This window comes from Condylostylus longicornis, unplaced genomic scaffold (genome assembly GCF_029603195.1).
Source record: "Condylostylus longicornis isolate FDR11 unplaced genomic scaffold, ASM2960319v2 ptg000053l, whole genome shotgun sequence".
NCBI classification, from domain to species: Eukaryota; Metazoa; Arthropoda; class Insecta; order Diptera; family Dolichopodidae; genus Condylostylus; species Condylostylus longicornis.
Window position 1 is genome coordinate 37,357 of NW_026578022.1, and position 19,867 is coordinate 57,223.

Below are 19,867 nucleotides of genomic sequence, written 5' to 3' on the forward strand. Positions count from 1 at the left end.
AAATTTTTTTTTGTTTGTTTGTTAACATTTATTTGTTATTATGATTACCCCTCAATTTCTTTTTTTTTTGCAACAGAACAGAACCTTATTTTGCTTGTTAAACTTTTTTTTGATTACATTATATTTGTATACCGAAGAATGCAAAAGAAAATATAAAAAAAAATTCCTCTGTACGAAAATTCCAAAAAAATTTTTCATAAAATATTTAGTGTGGTTGTTTTGAAATAAAAAAAATGGCATTTTACTCCATTTTTCGAATTACATTTAAAAATTGTCCAAATCAAATGTTATTCAAAATATTAAATATTGTACAAGTGCTAAGGTTCACAAATTTTTACAATAAAATCTTCCGTTGGGCCCAAGAGTATTGCAAAATTTATAAAATCGAGTAATATGCAGTAATTTACTACAATTACAAAAAAATTTCAAAAAATTCACAATAATCTACTCTGTTTTTTAAAAAGTTAGACAATAAGACTTTTTACGATATAAAAAAAAAATAATAAACTGAAAACATTTTGTTTGCGGAAATTTAAAAGAAAAATGTTGCGTACACAACAAAAAAAAAAAACCTTTTCGGTTTGTTAAAAAAAAATTATTTAAGCCTCAAGCTATTAAAGTTTAAAAATTAAGCAAAAACAAAATAAGAAAAAATAACATTTACAAAAATCAAAATTTCAACCATGGCATTTAAAATTAATTCAAACTTCATATACATATACGGATAAGCACACGTGATCTTAAAATTTTAATAAGAGCCTGTTTAACTTTCATTCCTTTTACAACTAAGTGTAAATAATGATGGGCAATAATTTTTGGAATAAATGATAATTTTGGTATGTCCTTTTTAAATAACATTGAAATCTTTATTTGATTGAGTAAATTTAGTAAATACTTTTAAGCAAAGTATCGGCCAACTTAATTGTCTAAAATGTGCGGCGATTGCAGTATAGACATAAAATGAAATGCTTACCTTATTTCACAACAATTAAATAATAATATTTAAAGTTAATAGTTAAAATACTATCCATGAGATTCGTACTAAAAATTAGCTACATATATTAAACTAGGCACTAAGGAAACTATTGTTGCAAATTATTGGCAAATTAGATTCAAACGGGTTTAATTTAATTTTAACTAATATATTAAGAAAACTAATATAATTTTCTATTTTAAATACGATTTTAAAACGAAATTAATAAAAATATTTCTAATATTAAAATTAAAAATTAAAAATTAAGCCAATGATAGTCAAATTTTTGGTCTTTCTTTTATAGTTATAGAACCTAAAAAATCTATGTTTCCATTTTCATGAACTTATCCAGACTTATCCAGATTCAAGTATTCAAATAATTTAAAACTTTTTGCTCATTTCTACAAACGTTTTCTCAAAGTGAATAATGTTTATATGCTGTAATGCAGTTTTATTTTGATTTTCGCCTACGTATATGCAACATTTTTTAATTATTGATTTATGTTAATATTTTTAAGAAATTTTATTAAAAGTTAATAATTCCATAATGAAGGTAAAACAAAACTTAATCTTTAATCAAAATATTTTTTTAAAACTTCCCCCAGAAAATAACCGTGTTCTACATCAAAAACATGTAGGCTATACCAAATTTTTTTGAGCCTTTTACAGCCTTTTACTATAAAAATATTCTATTGAAATTTAAAACGCATTTTGTGCCTATAGACTATTTTACATTTATTAGATAATTTTCCATATTTCTTTAACTGCCCTTAAAATTCACGTTTTAGTTCCATTTAGTATAACTATATAATAAGCTACTATTATTATTTTAATACAAACTACAATGTTTTTTTTTTTTGTTAACGAAATCGAAAATGCATACATACACATATGATACTCGTATATTGCATATCATATAATTATATACTTTTATAATAACCTTAATTTTCTTAATTTTCTATTATTAAAATTATATAATACAAAAAAATTTAAAATAATATACAAGTACCATATATTTGAATATTATAATAATATAAATTTACTCAAAACCCTTAATTATAGTCTATAATTTTTAGTTTTACTATAGTGATAAAAAACAAAATTATATTTATTCAGACATTTTATCACGTTATACTTGAATCATATATAATATTAAAGTATATCGTATATATTTTTATTATTAAACCCATAAAAATATAATATTAACTTCGTAAATTTGTTTGTACATTATTTTTGTTATATACTGAGAAAAAAGAAAGAAGTAGATTTAACCTATATTTTTCATTTTTATTAAATATATTTCAAGGATATTCAACACAATATTATTGCTCTTATTCATAATTTTATTTACATTCATGTACATTTTCTATTTAGTCTTTTTACCACAATTTTATTTACTTAATATTATATAAATGATATATGTGTAATAATATTTTTCTAACATAATATAAATTACTCCAAGATATTCATCGACATAATATTATAGGAATATATGTAAGTTCATAATAATCAGGTACGTATAAGAGGAAACATCTTCTGCTTATTATAGAGTTTATCCTTTACGATTCAGAATATGATGTTGATGTAAAATTCTGTTTACCATTCTTTTGCAATTCTATATTAAATTGTGCCATTGTTATAATAATATTCATAATTGAAGCAATCAATACTAATGGTAACTGATAATTTATTTCAAATAATCCATAAACAGTGAATTTGAATTTATTGTATGTTAGTTGATGTAATAGAATATTAACCTAAAATTTAAAAAAGAATATAGCTATATTTTATATATAATATTAGCTTATATTATCATAATTGAATTTTTATAATAAAAATTATTGAAACTATTTTATTAAAAATATATTTTTAATATTTAGAATGGGGTTAAAAAAATATGGATAAGAAAACATTTATATAGAGTTTTAATAGGAAACAGACAAATGTGGTTGTGGAAAATATACTTGTAACATGCAAAATAGAGGCGTTTCAGTCGTTTTGCTCTTCGTGGTATGGATAGGTCGGATCCACTATAAGAGTAGACTTCAGCTTTTAGACTTAAAGTCACTTCGTTGTCGCAAAGTGGTTTCCGACATATAGTTTTTATTCGTCAACTTATGGTAAGAGAATCTCAGTAGCTTAAAGTCGGTCGAACTTTTCAATGTTCTGCGTCATAGTACGAACTATGGGATGCATGAGCCGGTGACGCGTATGTTGCCTGATGCGAATTTGTATTCGTCTGTTTTTTTTTACGGAAATAAGTAAGAGGGTGCTTAAAGTTCGACCTTACTTACACAGACAGATTTTTTTTTTAAATGAAGTAAATAATATTTAATCAGTAGTTTAGTTTCATATACTTAACGCTAGTTCAATTACAAAAAATTAGAAGAACGCCCTTTATTATGCCATAAAAAGAAAAACAACATAAAACACAAAATAATGTTAAAGAAATTCAAAATCTTAATTGATTAATTTAAATTGCTTATCTTATTATTAATTATTTACATATAACAAATACTTACATTTTTATACATTTTATTTGTTATACATGAATTTTTAGTAATAAGAAATTCAAATATTTCAAATGAATTAATTTTTTTTATAATCATTCCATTTATTCTACTAAATACAATTAAATTTATTATTTCTTTCAACACTGTTATGGAAGCAGCTGATTCAATATAATCATAATTCCCTAATGGATAAACCAATTTTATATAAATATAATAAATATCAACTGTTAAAAATATAAAACCTTCTAAGAGCCATAAAAGTAATTTTAATTGTAAAATTTTCTTTAAAATTTTTCGAATTTTTTTAATATTTAATGATATTCTTGTAAAATTTTCTAATTCAAATTTTGTTATATAAAATTTTTTTAAAAAATTTTTTTTTAAAATATTCAAATTATAGGAATTTATTAATGAAATTAATATAAGAAGCATTAGAATTATATCATTTGTCCATAAAGTACTTATATATATAAAAATAAAAATGAATGAAACAATTTTATATTCGAAAGTTTCTGCAGTAAATGAACATATTAAAAAATAAATATTTGTAACAAAAAAATCAAAACTTCGAACAAAAATAAATACAAAAATCTCCAAATTTAATAATTTATACCATGAAATATTAGTTTCTCTATAAAGTAATAAAATTTTATTTATTATTTTTAAAATAATTTTTAAATATTTTACAAATGTATAATAATCACCAATAAATTTTATTTGTGATACTGTATTTGATAAATATAAAAAAAAATCTAAATAAACATCATCTTCAATTTTTTGAAGTATTGTCATTCTAATAAATATATAAGGTGATATTAATATTAAAATTGTTTGAAATAATTGTGCTATTAATAAACGACTTCTTATTATTCGAAATTTATCAATATTTTTTACATATACAAACATAAAATATCCAATACAATATGAATAAAAATTATATAATTGGAAAACAATTTTTATAAAAATTACAAAATGCCTTTTCATTCTACAATAAAATTTTTTTTTATTAAAACAGTTTAAACACTGAACGAATTAAAGTTTTATTGAAATTATTTTAAGTACGTTTTATAAAGGCTGACAATATTAGTCTAAGAAACATGTTTAAATTTATTTATATTCACAATAACGAATTTATTACTCTAACAACTAAATTATTTTAATTTCCATTATGAAGAAAGCATAACTCCAAAACATAACCCCATATTTCAATCGAATATTCTTTCAACTTCAATCACATATATACATTTACATAATATAAAAATATTTCCTTCATCAGAAAATTTATTAAAATTAAAACGATACCAATTTATTATGTCAATATTAACAACAAATTAGTAAATTATAAGTGTTTAGTCAATGGAAATGAAAATTGTATGAAACGCATAAAAACGCATACAGGCATACCTCGTTTAACGCTACCTCTTTTAATGCTGTTTCGTTATAACGCTCTTTTGAAAAAAAAAATTTTGAAAAATTATTATATCTCTTGGAATCACCAAATGTAAATATTTTATATTGTCACATTAAAAAAAAAAAATTTTTTTTTATTTCACAATACGAGATTTTTGGCTCGAAAAAGTACCAAAAAAAGTTGGTAGTAACGTAACCCTATATTTTAGTGTAAAAGGAGCCCCTTTTAACGCTGTTTCTGTTAACGCTCAACTTTTAGGAACGCATCATGATCGTTAAACGAGGTATGCCTGTATTACCTTTTATTGAACATGACCCTCTTAATAATTGTTTGTTTAATAATTTTAAAATTAAACATTTTTTTCTTATTTATATTCAATTAGATTATAATTAAGAATGCGCCAATAAACTAAAAATTTTGGAATTTTTAGTTATAATTATTAGCTGGGGCTCGAATTTGCCCCCAAATAGCAACCGTGTTTGTACAAATTTGAAAAAAATATCACGAATATTAAGCGAAAAAGATAATGATGCGAGTATACTGTGATGACGCGGAATTGGAAGTAAAATCCAAATTTGAGAAATGTTATTTTCGGGTCAAAAAATTACCCCAGATATCAGTATCACGATAAATCACGATATAAAAATAACAATATCGGTTAAGAATTTATAATAATTATGTAAGTACATATTCTTAAACGCAGCTGACTTATGATCGAAAAAATGCGTCTGGCAAAAACTATTCGTACAGAATTTCAAATTCTGCATACCTTCTTTCAAGTTAACAAGAAAAAATTTGAAGCTGTTTAAAATTTTTTATGAAAATTTTTTAATGTAAAATTTTGCAAAAGAAAAGTCAATGTACAATACCATTATAAAACAGAAAACTATGTAAAATGTTTGTTCGAAGACCCTTTCTGGCGCTGTTCCTTTAGGGGTCTGCCTTTAGGGGTTAGGGTTAAATATAACAATATACACAGTTTATTAATTATTTTTTAATTTTGTTTTTTAGTTTATTATAAAATCTTGAACTTACATTTTCAGACCTGCTCACATCGTTGCAGTCGATGGTATAAAATAATTCAAATTTATCAAATGTTATTAATTTAATCTCCATCATTGTAATTATATTTGTTAAAATTACGAGTCCAAGAATATCAAAAACCGGTAGTATGAAAACATTTAATGTAACTGGATCTATTTCAGATGGATATACATTTCTCATATAACAATAATATAAATCAGTAGTTAACATTATATATACATCAAATAACGATAAAAATACTTTTAATTCTGATATAATTTTGAAATTTTTTACAATTTTATTTATTTTTAAAAATATTTTTGTAAATTTTCTAAGTTCTGATTTTTCTATAGTGTTTTCTTCAGAAAATTTTTTAAGTAAAATTTCAAACCAAAGTGTATTTACAATAGAAATTAAAACTGATATTATTAAGAATATACTTGTTGTCCACTGAATACTAGACAATAAATATCCAGCAATAAAAATTTCCAAAAAATCTGTATAGTTTTCACAATATACAATAAAATCAATACTATATGAGACTACTGAACAACCCAAATTAAAAAAAATTGCAATTAAAATTAAAAATATGGGTGTAGTAATTGAATATCTAATATTTAATGGAATATTTTTGTAAAGTTGTACTAATTGATTTAGTATTCTTAAAATATTTCCCGAGTATTTATGTATTGTATAATAATCACCTATTAATTTTAATGGAGTTAAAATGTTTGAAATAATCGAACTTAAATTTAAATATAAATCTGATTCGACAGCACCATATATACAAAGCCTATAACAAATATATGGTGATATCAAAAGTAAAATTATTCTGTGATATTTCGATAGAAATTTCCTATTTTCTGTTATAACAAATTTATTTTTAGACTTAACATAGAAAAATATCCAATATCCAACATAATAAGAATAAAATATATTTATTTGAATAATTTTTTCAAGTATTATATCATAATAAAACTTCAGCATTATTATGTTATTATTACTATGTTAAAGTTAAACTGAAACAATAACTTTTTTCTACTGTCTTAAAAAATTGGTCTAATTTCATTAAATTTTTTCAATGTATTCAACAATTTCTTTTATTCATAATTCATAACAACCATAAGTATCTAGTTTCATAAAAATAATTTTCAATTTAAATATCAACAAAAAATTCATTATTATTTTAGCTGTCCAAACTCTGACGAAATAAAATTGCAATTGCTAAAATTAAAATTTGGAATTTGTGCAAAAACTTGACCAACACGAAAATTCTACAACGATTTTAACAACATTACATACATTTTAGTACTATTTTCTATCAAAATTTCTATTTACATTTTCTCAAAAGCTACTCTTGAGGTTAGAATAAAGCATTTAACTTTTAACTTTACTTAAAGTAAAAATTGTTCAAAAACTTCTGAAGCAAAAAATATGCTAAAAATTTCTTGAAGTAAATAAAAAGTAAAATAGGCGAAGGAAAATAGATTGAAGTATTTTAATAAAAACAAAAGAAAATTAAAATTGTAATTGAACGAAACTTTTATTCATTAATGCTCTTTCCATATTTATGCCTTAAATCAATTTTATTATTAATTTTCATATCATTATTAAAATTAAACGCCTTAGGAGCATTAATTTTTAATACTACAAGTTCTAATTTTATTAATTATAATAAGTGTTATACAATAAAAATGCAATTAAAAAAACCTTTATACTTAAAATCATAGTTTAGAAGTTTTGAATAAAAATTTTTGAAGAAATCTAAGAGGTAAGTCCTAAAAAGAAGTCAAAAAAACAATTTATTAAAGAAAATTTTACAAAACTTAAATTTAAAGCACTAATTTTAAATATTATTTAAGATGTTTAATAAATTTCTCCGATGAATTCGATGATCAGAGAAAATTTTATTTTGATCCCCTCTATTTCACGAACTAATTTTCTTAAAATCAATGCAAATATATACTTACCACTTGCATCTAAACATATTATAACTTCTTTTTATATTATAACCTATATTCTTATCAAAAAATGAGTGGTTTTAATAAACTGATCATAAAATAAAATCAAAAATGATAAGCTACAATATATTTTTGTTATTAATTTTATCGATTTATTGTGTATATTTTCTCTTTCATATTTAAAAATTTTTTTCTTTACTTTTGTTGTTTACAATACATTTAAAATTATTTTCAATGTATGTACTCGAAAAAAATGCTCTAAAATACATAGCTATATAAAAAAAAAACGAAATTATTAAATTTCTACATAATTATTAAACCTAAGAAAAATATTTGCAACAAATTGCATTTTATTTTAATTATTTATTTTCTTTTTTTGGTCATTTTAGTTTAAAACTTTTAGATTAGTAAAAATTTTATAATATCTTTTGTTTTACCACAAAATTTATGGTTACAACGTTAATGTTTAATTTTCAATAAAAATTTTAAATTTTTGTGCAACGAATTTATGTATGTAAAAGCAATGAATTTTAAGAATTTTGTTTTCAATTAATTGTTCAATTTTTCTTTAATTATTTGTTAAAAGTAAATTTTTTGTTTATTGTAAATTATTATAATAATGCTAATTTATAGAATCAATATAATATTTCCAATAATTATTATAAAATTATTATGTATTTTCGCCATGTAAATTTTTTTAAAAATAAAAATTATTAATTATTCCTACTGGTTTCTTCTTAAGTTCTATTTTCACAACATCACAATTATAAATTATAAATTTGTTTTCTTTTTTTTTTCATCATTTTATATTTTAACAATAATCTTTATTTGGAGGCAAATGTTAACATTAATAAATAAATTGGATACATTAAAAATCTACCAAAACTTGAAAGGAAACTAAGACATGGAAAATATTAAATTTAATGTACAATAAAAATGTTATTTAAAGATTAATGTGATGAAATTGTTTTATTATTTATTAGAGCATACCCTGAAGTTGAAACATTACATAGTTTTTCCCCCAGTAAACCTTAAATCGGATTCAAATTTTATTAAAAGAAATATTTATGAAAAATATTATGCATGAAATTATGTTTTTGTTTTTATTTACGTACTTAAGAATGTAAATATGCATGTGCAAATAAATAAATTTAAATTTTTTAAATTTCTTCTAAATTTTCTGGTTATTCTTTTTTTTAAAAAAATTACAACATTTAAAACATAAATTTTTGAACTTTCTTTGGTTCTTTAATAACTAAACTTAAATGCTAATAATTCAAAAACTTAATTCGATTGAGTCTTATTTTTCAGTAGTTAATAATTTACATAAATGAAACAAAAAAAAAAAAAACTAAATTAAAACGAGGTTAAACAAGTTCTTTTTTTAAGTTTGATATAATAGAAACCTTTTCCTATTATTTTGCCTCATGTGTAAATATATATACATTATTGCTGACTTAATAAAAATTACACAAATGTATGTAGATATATATATATATATGTGTATAACTTATGGCTTTCATTCAATTTATTATTTATATTTTTATTTTTCTCAAATTTCACAAATTTATATAATGCTAAATTACATCCTTTTTTTTGTTTAATTTTAAAATAAATACATACATATTTATGTTTATAAAAGGAAAAATAAATCTTAATTAAAACTTGATTATATTATTAAAAATTTAAAGTAATCTCTGTTTTACATAAATTTTTCCTATTGCTATTTTAATATGTGAAAGTCAAAGATTTTAAAATTGATTTAAAAATATCTAATATATTATGCTTGGTAAAATTAATAAAATTATCGTGCATTTAATATATACTTCGGCCTGTAAAAATAATTATAAAATTCGTGATCAAAACAATTAAATTACATTAAAAAGTATAACACATGTTTTTACAAATTTATTACAGCAAAATTAATTTAATTTGTATCGCGTTTTCTAAAGACTTTTATATAAGTTTAATTAATGTTGACTTTAGAGATTCAATTTAAACTTTGGGAAGACTATTTCGAAGAATTGGTAATATTAATATGAACTCATTGAATTTGAAGTCTAAAAATACAGAGTTTGAATTGCATACAATGCAATTTGATTAGGAAAATAATGAAATTAAAAAAAAAATTCTAGCATAAATTGTAAAAATTTTTAAACTAAATTATTTAATTTGTGTCATAATTTAAATTTTTCATCATTTAGCTACAACTTACATTTATCTAAGAAAGAAAACGAATTATATTATTAAAAAAAGTTGAATATATATATAATTTTAAATTCAGCTTGCGGATGGCATTCAACCGTAAATTTACATACACACGAATATAATAATAATATTTACTGGGCAAAGTAAAAAAAAATAATATTTTTCAAATAAATGTGAAATTTGGACTGAAATAGTTCTTCGAATTTTTAATCCTTATTTTAACAATTAAAAATTTAAAAATGTTTTTTTTTTTTTTCCAATACTTGCGATATTACTTTTTTTTTATCTATTCATCTTTTACATGTTCTTTTCCTTTAACCGATGACTTCTTTGGTGATGGTTGTGGGGTGTTTCCTATTTCAAACATAAAATTAAAAAAATTAGAAAAAAAAATTAAAATGAAAATAAATTATGAAGTACAAATTATGATTGCAAAAGTAAAAACTAATATGAAAATTATATTTAATAAGAAAATTTGTTATGTAATTGAAAATTTTTAGTAAGAATTACTCAAGCAAACATACATAAAATGTGTTTGTGATCCGATAAATATAGTACAAGTTACATGTATGTTCTTTACAATAACAACAAAAAAAGAACAATAAAATTATAATTTTTGATACAAACATGCAAACGGAAAATTGAAATTTGAAAAATTAAATTTAATAAAATCAAAAAAAAAAAGTAATTAATATTAATTGACGCGCATCTATCCAACAACATGTTATTGTCCTTTTGCAAAAACTTTTATCAATTATTTTTTTTCCATAAAAATTAATTATTCATTTATATTAAAGGCAACAGTGCTAATTTTAAATAATTTTTATTTTAAAATCGTATAAAGAGCTTTCAGGTGATTCATCTTGATTCAATTTTCCATATGCAAATTCGTTTATATTTGGTTGTAGATAATACACTGAGTCTTCAATTTAAAAGTTTAAGAAGCGTACATACAATGAAGAATTTTACAGAAAGTGACATCAAAAAAACCCATTAACAAAGTAAAATGAAATATAAAAATACGTGTGAATTAAAAACATTTTTTTATATTTTTAAGTCATTTGAAAGTTTTACAAAAGTATTAAAAATAAATTTACTTGTTTTAACTTTATGAAATTCAAATTTCTTGTAAAACAACTTTCAAATAACTTTAAATAACAATAGTGCATAAATAACACTTCAAAAAAAAAAAACAGGGAAAGATGTGCTTTTATTAACAGAAATACATCTTACCTTTGGAATCGTCATTATTTAAACTGTTTACATCTAAATCATCTAAACTTTTATCTGGCGAATTTTTATTATTGCTATTTGGTGATTTCTAAGGAAAAAGAAAAGAAATTTCCCAACTGACACTTAAAAATTTTTTCATAAGAAACTTTAAACTTACTTGAATATATTTATGCCATAAAACGCATCCATAGACAAAAATTATTGATAATGCTACTTGTATTAATAACCAGACAGTTATATTAACCGCTTGCGTTCTTTCAAAAAGTTCTTTGCCATTTTTTATGCAAAGTATTGCCTCAGATACCATTATAGCACCATATACCCAACACTGTGTTCCAACACGTTTACAACGGGTATCTGTGACATAAATATAATATTGCCTAAAATAAATCATAAGAAATTTAATTAATTAGTTCGTATTGTATATTTATTTGAATTAAAACTAACCTAACCGATGGGGCGACGAAAAGCCCAATAAATAAAAGTCTTATCATTACAATAAAATGATCAGGCGGCATTTCGAAAATATGTTTCAAAAAAAAAGTATTCAATTCTGTTACCTAAAATTGTAAAAAAGATGCGTGTGTGATATTCATATTTGTTAATTGAATTTCTACTTACTTGCCAAAATATTACTAATTGGCATACAGCTGCAAAACGCATATAAGTTGATTTAGGATCTAACCATCGAACATGTGTCCAACTTTCTGGAGTAAATTGCATCACAGCTCTTTTTATTTTACCGCTAGTCGATGATATATCACGTATACTAGCCCATTTATATTCACGCATTTCTAATATTTTACATATTTTTAAACCTACCCAAATTCCCAAACCATTACACACTAATACATCTAATATCATAGCATCCCACCAACACTCCAAAAAATTTGGTAATAAATGAGCAAAAGCAATTTCTGTTATCTCCCACATTATTGAAATAGCCCATAAAATACCCATATGTCGAATAAGTACAGCCTTAAAAGCCCAACCTAAAAAGTGGCCCCATGCAAAAACGTCAAGATGCGACCAAATTCTTTCTAATGTTATATCGGAGCAATTAACTCCATATTCCTTGAATTACAAAAAAAAAAAATTATTAATGAAAAAAATTAATTAAAATTAAATAAATAATTGCTATTCTTTTAAATTTACTTTATCCATATTGATATGAAAATCTTCTAATTTCGGATCAAACCAATATAATATACTCATAATTGTTTTATAATTTTGAAACATTAGAAACTGCAACGTTAAAAGGTATAAAACTGAACATCCAAATAAAATTCTCCAGACGGCAGGATGCGGCCTCGTAAACGGGCCATTTGGAAAAGCTAATACTGATATAATTAAAAAAAAGAATACTACTGAAACTATACCAGCCCAAATATTTTCTTGAATGTTTGCTTCATCTCTGTAACAAAAAAGCAAATATTGATTGTTATTAGTTCTAAAAGATAAAAATATATATGTATATACAAAAATAACATAATAAATATTTGTATATATATAATTTTTAAAACCCTATGAATTACCATAAAGTAAGATTTTATAGAGACAGATTAGCATGGTACCTACTAAATTTTAAAAAATTGGCAATATTTTTTGTTTTTCCACTTTTGTGTAAGTAAAAAACTTTTAATTTTTTATATAAAATACTATGCCTATGAAAATGAAAATATTTTAAATGAATATTTATATATAAGAATAATTTAAATTCCAAGATTTTTTTTTTCAAACAGAGGTTTTGACCAACCATTTTAATTAATTGACCTTTTTTTTTTGTTATATTTAATTTTGCTAATGATTTGCTTGTTAATCACGTAAAATTATTTTAATAACAAAACGAATATATTCAATACTGTATATAATGTTATCAAAATAACATTTGTTTATTGAAATTGTTTGCAGTTCATTGAGCTATTACTCATACAGATTATTTATAATATTATATAAATAATTTATATCAATTATTTTATTAGCTTTAAGATTATGTAAAGATCAATCATATAATGTTACACAAATTATTATATACTTTGAAAATAAATATGATATGTATATTATATACATATACATATTTGTTAAGATTTTGTAGAGACTATAAACAGATAGAAAAGTATGTATAATTTATGAATATAACAGGCACTTTTTTTTTTACTTATAGAATTTATGTTAATATATGTAAAGATTCTATATTGCATACAAGTTGTATAAAGAAATATAACATTATAATAGATACTTCTTAAAATATAAAGTATGCTAATTTTAAATTTAATAAATAATTTTCTAACTAGTATGAAAGACTATACAATATTCACATATATGTATATATACATATATAATAATTGTAAAAGTGCCAAAATTTACGTTAGAATTAATGCTACTTATGTAGGAATTTTATTTTTCAAATTTTATTTGCATAGTTATTAACGAATATAACAAACACTGTTTAGTAATGTTAAATTTCAACAAGTCCACTCTATTTTAAGAACAATTTTTTTTTTTAATTAAACTTACTCATCTGCTATTTCCATTTGTAATGCCTTTCTTTAATATATAGGTCAAGAATAATTTTTTTTTTACCACTTTAGAAACTATTCAAGTATTTAAAGATCCTTAATATAGGCAATTGTTACAATTTTGAAATTACAAAGAAAATTTTCAAATTGGCACATTTAATATACCTATGTTAGTACCTACTTAAATATATAAATATGTACTTTTATTTCATTAAATTTTTAGAAAAACAATAAGTTCGCTTATATATTGAAAAAATTTCCATAATTTCTTCTTCTACCTATATTTTTCAGTTTTAATTGCAAATTTTCACGAAATTATTACTTTTCATTCTAACAAGAAGTTGATAAAAATATTATTTTGCATAACTTAATATGTATATATAATGTATGTATGTATGTATATTATATTTATACAGATGTAGTATTTTTATACGATTTTATATACATATACTTAGGTATACATAAATTAAGGAATAATATGTAAGAATAATTTGGCCTTAGACTACTTTTGTTATTATTTTAGACAAAAAAAATTTGTGGTGCGAAATGCGCAAGCTTTCCTTTTTGAATCAAAATATTGGATAGATACTATGGTGTTTTACTTTTTTCATATACCTATTTATCCAAATACTGATTTTGTTTTGATACATCTAAGTTTTCTTACCTACATACATACATATACAAACGTGAAAACTAACCAAATTATTTGTTATTAATCAATTTCTAAACCAAAACAAAAAAGTAAATGAATTAATGTCATATTCACCTAATCCATGCAAAATACATCACGCCAACTATTGAGACGGCAAATAAAGTAATTGTATGCGGCTTATAAAAAAAATCCAGTGAAATATCATCTACTGGACGTTCATTTACAATCATCCAATTATCTGTGGTTTGTGACATTGAAGAAGATTCATCTTCTGGAGTTCTAGAATACGGATTTGAACGTTTCTTCATTTTTATATAATTACTTTATATTTGGTTTTTAATTTTAATTCAGCTCTCATACAGAGCCACTAAGGATTTATAAAAAAAAAAATTATTTTCTGCTTTCACTTGCAATTATTAGCTTCTTTTTGATTTTAAAATTATTTCTTCAATTTCACTTGAAATCATTTGATTCATTAAGAATCTTAGTTATTACATAAATTTATATTAAAAGAGAATTAAATTAGCGCTCCTTAAAATTATACACTAAACCTCATCACACGTTGAATTACTTTTAGTAAGACTTTTTATTTTTGACATTTCTGATAAGGTAAGATACTTCGTGCTTGATGAGACTTGACGTTTAGCTAAAATGTTTCCCGATTTGGTGATCAACTTATGAATATCATGTGACTGATATGACGTGTTGTGACTTATTATATAGTATCACTGATTCACATGTAGTAGATTCACTAAATGAATTTGGATTCTCATCGCTTCTAATATTTAAATAACAAAACCGATGTAATAAAAATCAACCTATTGGGTTACGCATTATGCACAATAATTGGTTTTATACTTATTTTTATATGCAACATAAAAACATATGTTACATCGGAAAAAAATAAAATTATGAGTGAAAAATGCAAATTTTACTGCACTTATAATAAACTACTTTTCATTTATTGTAGTTAAATAGTATGTGACGGTATGTTTTTTCTACATGTCTTAACAATAACGAATTCCATTTAGAGGTGTTGAAATCAAAAATAAAATTAGATAAAAGCTCAACTTTAACAGAATATGTTCGTTTAATTTATTTTATATCAAACATCCATTGCTTAGATCAAGCATTAAGCATATCTCCAACATGCGCAAATAATTTTAGTTAACAAAATATTTAAAAACAACTACATACATTTATTGTTTATTAAATGGACTATTTTTTTTTAATTAGTAAAAATAGATTCTAAGTTTGTGCAGATAACTTTATGCTAGAACTGCAAAGTATCCAAGACATTAAGCTTTACTAAAAAAATCTGAATTTTAAATTTTTTAGTAAAATTTTGAAAAGTTAAACTTTTTTTTAAATTTCCGAAGTTTAAGAGTATTAATTTGACAAATATTTTTTTCGCATCAGTTTTTCCTTTATTTTTTTATGTTTATTAGTTTTTCCTAATATATTTGCTAACAATATCTACGATTATTTCGTATCTGTTTATCATATCTGAAATTGTAAAATTCGATGTTAATTATTGTTGTTTATTTGTCTGTAGTTTTTTATTAATTAAATTTAATTCGACTAAAAAAACCATTTACTTCGCAAAGAAGCTCTCTAATATGTGAGAAGTTCCTTTTTTTCCCATAAGTCGTGTTATTATTTTGTAATTACTTTCAGAATTATTTAACTGCTTTGGACCAACGATGTAAGCACTTGTCAAACTTAAATATCAAAACAATAAAATTCAGAAACGTAATCTTTGCTGTCACCTTGTTTGGAAATGTTTTTAAAACACGTGCTATTTTAATTTTAAAAGTCCGATACAATTTTATAATATAAATACATATAATTGAATCAAGAAGAGTTTTGTGAATTGAATCACAATGTTTGTCCTGTATGAAACACCAGCAGGCTATGCTATTTTCAAACTATTAGACGAAAAAAAAATTGTTGAGGTAGACAACTTATATTTAGATTTTCAAACCCCAGAAAAAGCTAGTAAATTAATCAAGTTAAAAAGTTTCGAGAAATTTAACGATACAACCGAAGCATTAGCAGCAGCAACAGCAGCTGTAGAAGGAAAAATTTCAAAACCATTGAAGAAAACTTTAAAAAAACTAGTTAGCGATGATGTACAACAGCAACTCTTAGTAGCTGACGCTAAATTAGGGAATGCCATCAAAGAAAAATTTGATATAAAATGTATTTATAACACAAATGTTCAAGAATTAATGCGTTGCATCAGAACGCAATCTGAAAGTTTGCTTTGTGGTCTTCCTAAAAAGGAAATGACTGCAATGGCTCTTGGTTTGGCTCACTCTTTATCAAGGTATAAGCTGAAATTTTCACCTGATAAAATTGATACAATGATAGTTCAAGCTCAGTGTTTACTAGATGATTTAGATAAAGAATTGAATAATTATTTTATGCGAGTAAGAGAGTGGTATGGGTGGCATTTTCCTGAATTGGGTAAACTTATTGTGGATAATATTGCATTTGTTAAAACCATTAAATTAGTGGGTACAAGAGATAATATGATTAATACAGATTTGTCAGATATTTTACCAGAAGACGTTGAAACAAAAGTTAAAGAAGCTGCCGAAATATCTATGGGTACAGACATCTCTGAAGAGGATATTATTAGCATCCAAGCTCTTTGCGATGAAATTTTGTCAATTAATGATTATAGAAGTCATCTTTATGATTATCTTAAAACCCGTATGATGGCTATGGCCCCAAATTTGAACGTATTAGTTGGTGAAACTGTTGGAGCTAGACTCATTGCTCATGCAGGATCTTTAATCAATTTGGCGAAACATCCTTCATCTACAATACAAATTTTAGGTGCTGAAAAAGCATTGTTTGTTGCTTTAAAGAAGAAAAAAGACACACCAAAATACGGTCTTTTATTTCATGCCGCACTTGTTGGTCAAGCTAGTACAAAAAATAAAGGTAAAATGGCGAGATCATTGGCTGCTAAAGTGGCTCTTGCAACGAGAGTTGATGCTTTCGGGGAAGATTTGACCTTCGAATTAGGTGCAGAACATAAAGTAAAGTTAGAAAACAGATTAAGGTTACTCGAAGAAGGTAATCTTAGAAGATTATCTGGAACTGGAAAAGCTAAAGCCAAACTTGAAAAATTCCATTTCAAATCGGAAGTTTTCACTTATCAGCCTGAAGCTGATAGTACTCTTTCAGTGACCAAAGCAAAAAAACGAAAGCACTCAGAAGTAGATCCAGATGATGAAGAAGAGGCAGAAGAAAAACCTAAAATTAAAGATGAACCTGAAGATGACGGGGCGGAGACTTCAGGAATAGTGAAATCAGAAAAAAAAAAGAAAAAAAAGAAAAATAAAGACAAAGAAAGCAAAAAAATAAAAACTGAAAAAGATGAAGATGATGAATAATTTTAACAAGTTCACGTTAACCACTAAATCTTTGATGTCAAGTTAAGCTATCATATTAATAAAATATGAAAATATAAATCTTTTAGTTATAAGAAAAATTTATTTTTTTTAAAAATAAAATGGATATCGAAATTTGTTTTTAAACAAAAAACTATTTGTTACTTATAAAAAGAAAACGAAATACATACAATATAATGTAAAAATATTTGCCTGAAAATAAAACTTTTTCTAAAAATATACATCTCTGTCCATGGCTCATGAATAATAAATGCATACATACATGAACGTGATCTGGGAAGAAGTGAAATATTAACACTTATAGTAATATTGTTATTTTAAAAATTTTCATTATAACTGCAAATCATTATAACAGTTGGTCAATAATCATCCAACTTCTAGTCAATATCTTTCGTTTCGCCGCTCAAAATCAGTTTGATTTTTGATTACATATGAGTTTAAAACCAAATCAAAGAATTTCGAATCCTTGAAGTAATGACATGTCACATCACCTTACTAATTTTTCTTAATTTTTATTATCTTAATAATTAAAGTATGTAGGCACCTGCACACAAAATTTTATTTTTGTATGATGAAGAACTATAAACTTTTTTTTTGAGTTAAGTAGGTATTTTAGATTTCTGAAAGGAATGAATAATTGATAACAATAAGTTAAGCGAATATTTTGCAAAGGTATAGCGGTATTATAGCTTATTGGATGGACGAAACGTGTTTCTATCGTGAAAATGTAAATTTCAACTAATTAATGCAATTAAATTAGTAAAAAAATGCATTTAAACTAAATTAAAAAAATATCTATATTAAAAATTCAGTTTTGTTTTAGCTACTTTTAAATATTTTTATACATATGTATGTATGTATACATATATGTATGTAAATGTAAATCTATTATGCAGCATTTAACATGCTACAAGTGTTTTTACGTATTTTTTATTGTTGTTTTTGTTTTTGTAAAATTACGATTGTAAAAACATTTTTTTTTACTTTAATCAGACTATAATTACAAAATGAAAAATAATTATAGAAATACATATATTACAGTGATCAGAAAATTTCGATTCGCCAATTATATAATGCTACTTTTTTTCAGAAAAAATTATCATATAAAAAAAATTCATTATTTCCTTTGCGTTCATCATCTACAATTTGACACATAGTTGCAGCTTTATCAATTTCAAAGCTGTTCGACATATCGAATTGTTTAAATCTCATTTTCCTTGAACCTCCAAAATTACCCCTTAAAGTTCGTATTCGACAACTTTAACATGAGTGGAATACACCCTGTATATTGGTTTGTGTTTACACTTCTAATTATTTTTTTATTGTCCACGATTTTACGATATTCTATTATATGATATTACCAAACGCTTACATTGGCATGTTATTTGAATGAAAGTTGCAATACATACAAAATGCGTTTTACTCACTTATTGAAATACTTTATTTTCTGCTCAACTGGCAAGAAAATTATAAAATTAGTTATTTGATTTTACTAAATAATTATATAATTTTACTAAATTATTTTTAGAAGATCGTAAAACAAAGCATAAACCAAAAAAATAATACTTTTAATTTTATTCTTAAATGTCAGCAAATCTTTACAGAATCACAATGTAGTGAAAAAATGAACTAAAATTAATTTCAAACATCTGCACTATGATGTAAACTAAATCACAATCGTTAAAAAAGATATTTTGATAGCTGTAACAAACAAATTTGTAACTAAATTATTAATAAAATTTTTATTTTTAAAGAAGAATAAACAAACTTCATACACCATTCATTGATGTTATACTCTTAAAAGAATTCTGAATTAAAAAAAAGCATATCATTCCGATAACGTGCTTTTGATTTACATAATGAAAATATGTATTTGTATTTCGCATTAACAGAACAAATAGATGGTGCTATTTACGACCAAATAGACTAGGTAGGAGTAGATGAAATAA

General features: G+C 23.2%; 2 protein-coding genes across 4 annotated transcripts; one reads left to right on the forward strand and one right to left on the reverse strand.

Moving 5' to 3' along the window:
* Positions 1–9,392: 9,392 nt before the first annotated feature.
* On the reverse strand, positions 9,393–15,045 carry LOC129611573 (phosphatidylserine synthase). 3 transcript variants are annotated; one of them, XM_055524776.1, is made up of 7 exons: positions 14,608–15,045; positions 12,478–12,736; positions 11,944–12,396; positions 11,770–11,882; positions 11,480–11,702; positions 11,323–11,410; positions 9,393–10,443 (listed from the first exon to the last, which is right to left on the reverse strand). In XM_055524776.1, the coding sequence occupies exons 1-7, from the start codon at positions 14,799–14,801 to the stop codon at positions 10,376–10,378; spliced, it is 1,398 nt and encodes a 465-aa protein (XP_055380751.1). In that variant the 5' UTR covers positions 14,802–15,045; the 3' UTR covers positions 9,393–10,375. The 3 variants fall into 3 exon arrangements, with proteins under 3 accessions (XP_055380751.1, XP_055380752.1, XP_055380750.1); XM_055524777.1 differs by lacking the exons at positions 9,393–10,443; positions 14,608–15,045 and adding exons at positions 10,495–11,011; positions 13,840–14,102; XM_055524775.1 differs by lacking the exon at positions 9,393–10,443 and adding an exon at positions 10,499–11,011.
* A 1,211-nt stretch (positions 15,046–16,256) lies between these two features.
* On the forward strand, positions 16,257–18,139 carry LOC129611577 (nucleolar protein 58). The gene has a single exon (XM_055524783.1). The coding sequence runs from the start codon at positions 16,377–16,379 to the stop codon at positions 17,898–17,900; it is 1,524 nt and encodes a 507-aa protein (XP_055380758.1). The 5' UTR covers positions 16,257–16,376; the 3' UTR covers positions 17,901–18,139.
* The last annotated feature ends 1,728 nt before the right edge of the window (positions 18,140–19,867 follow it).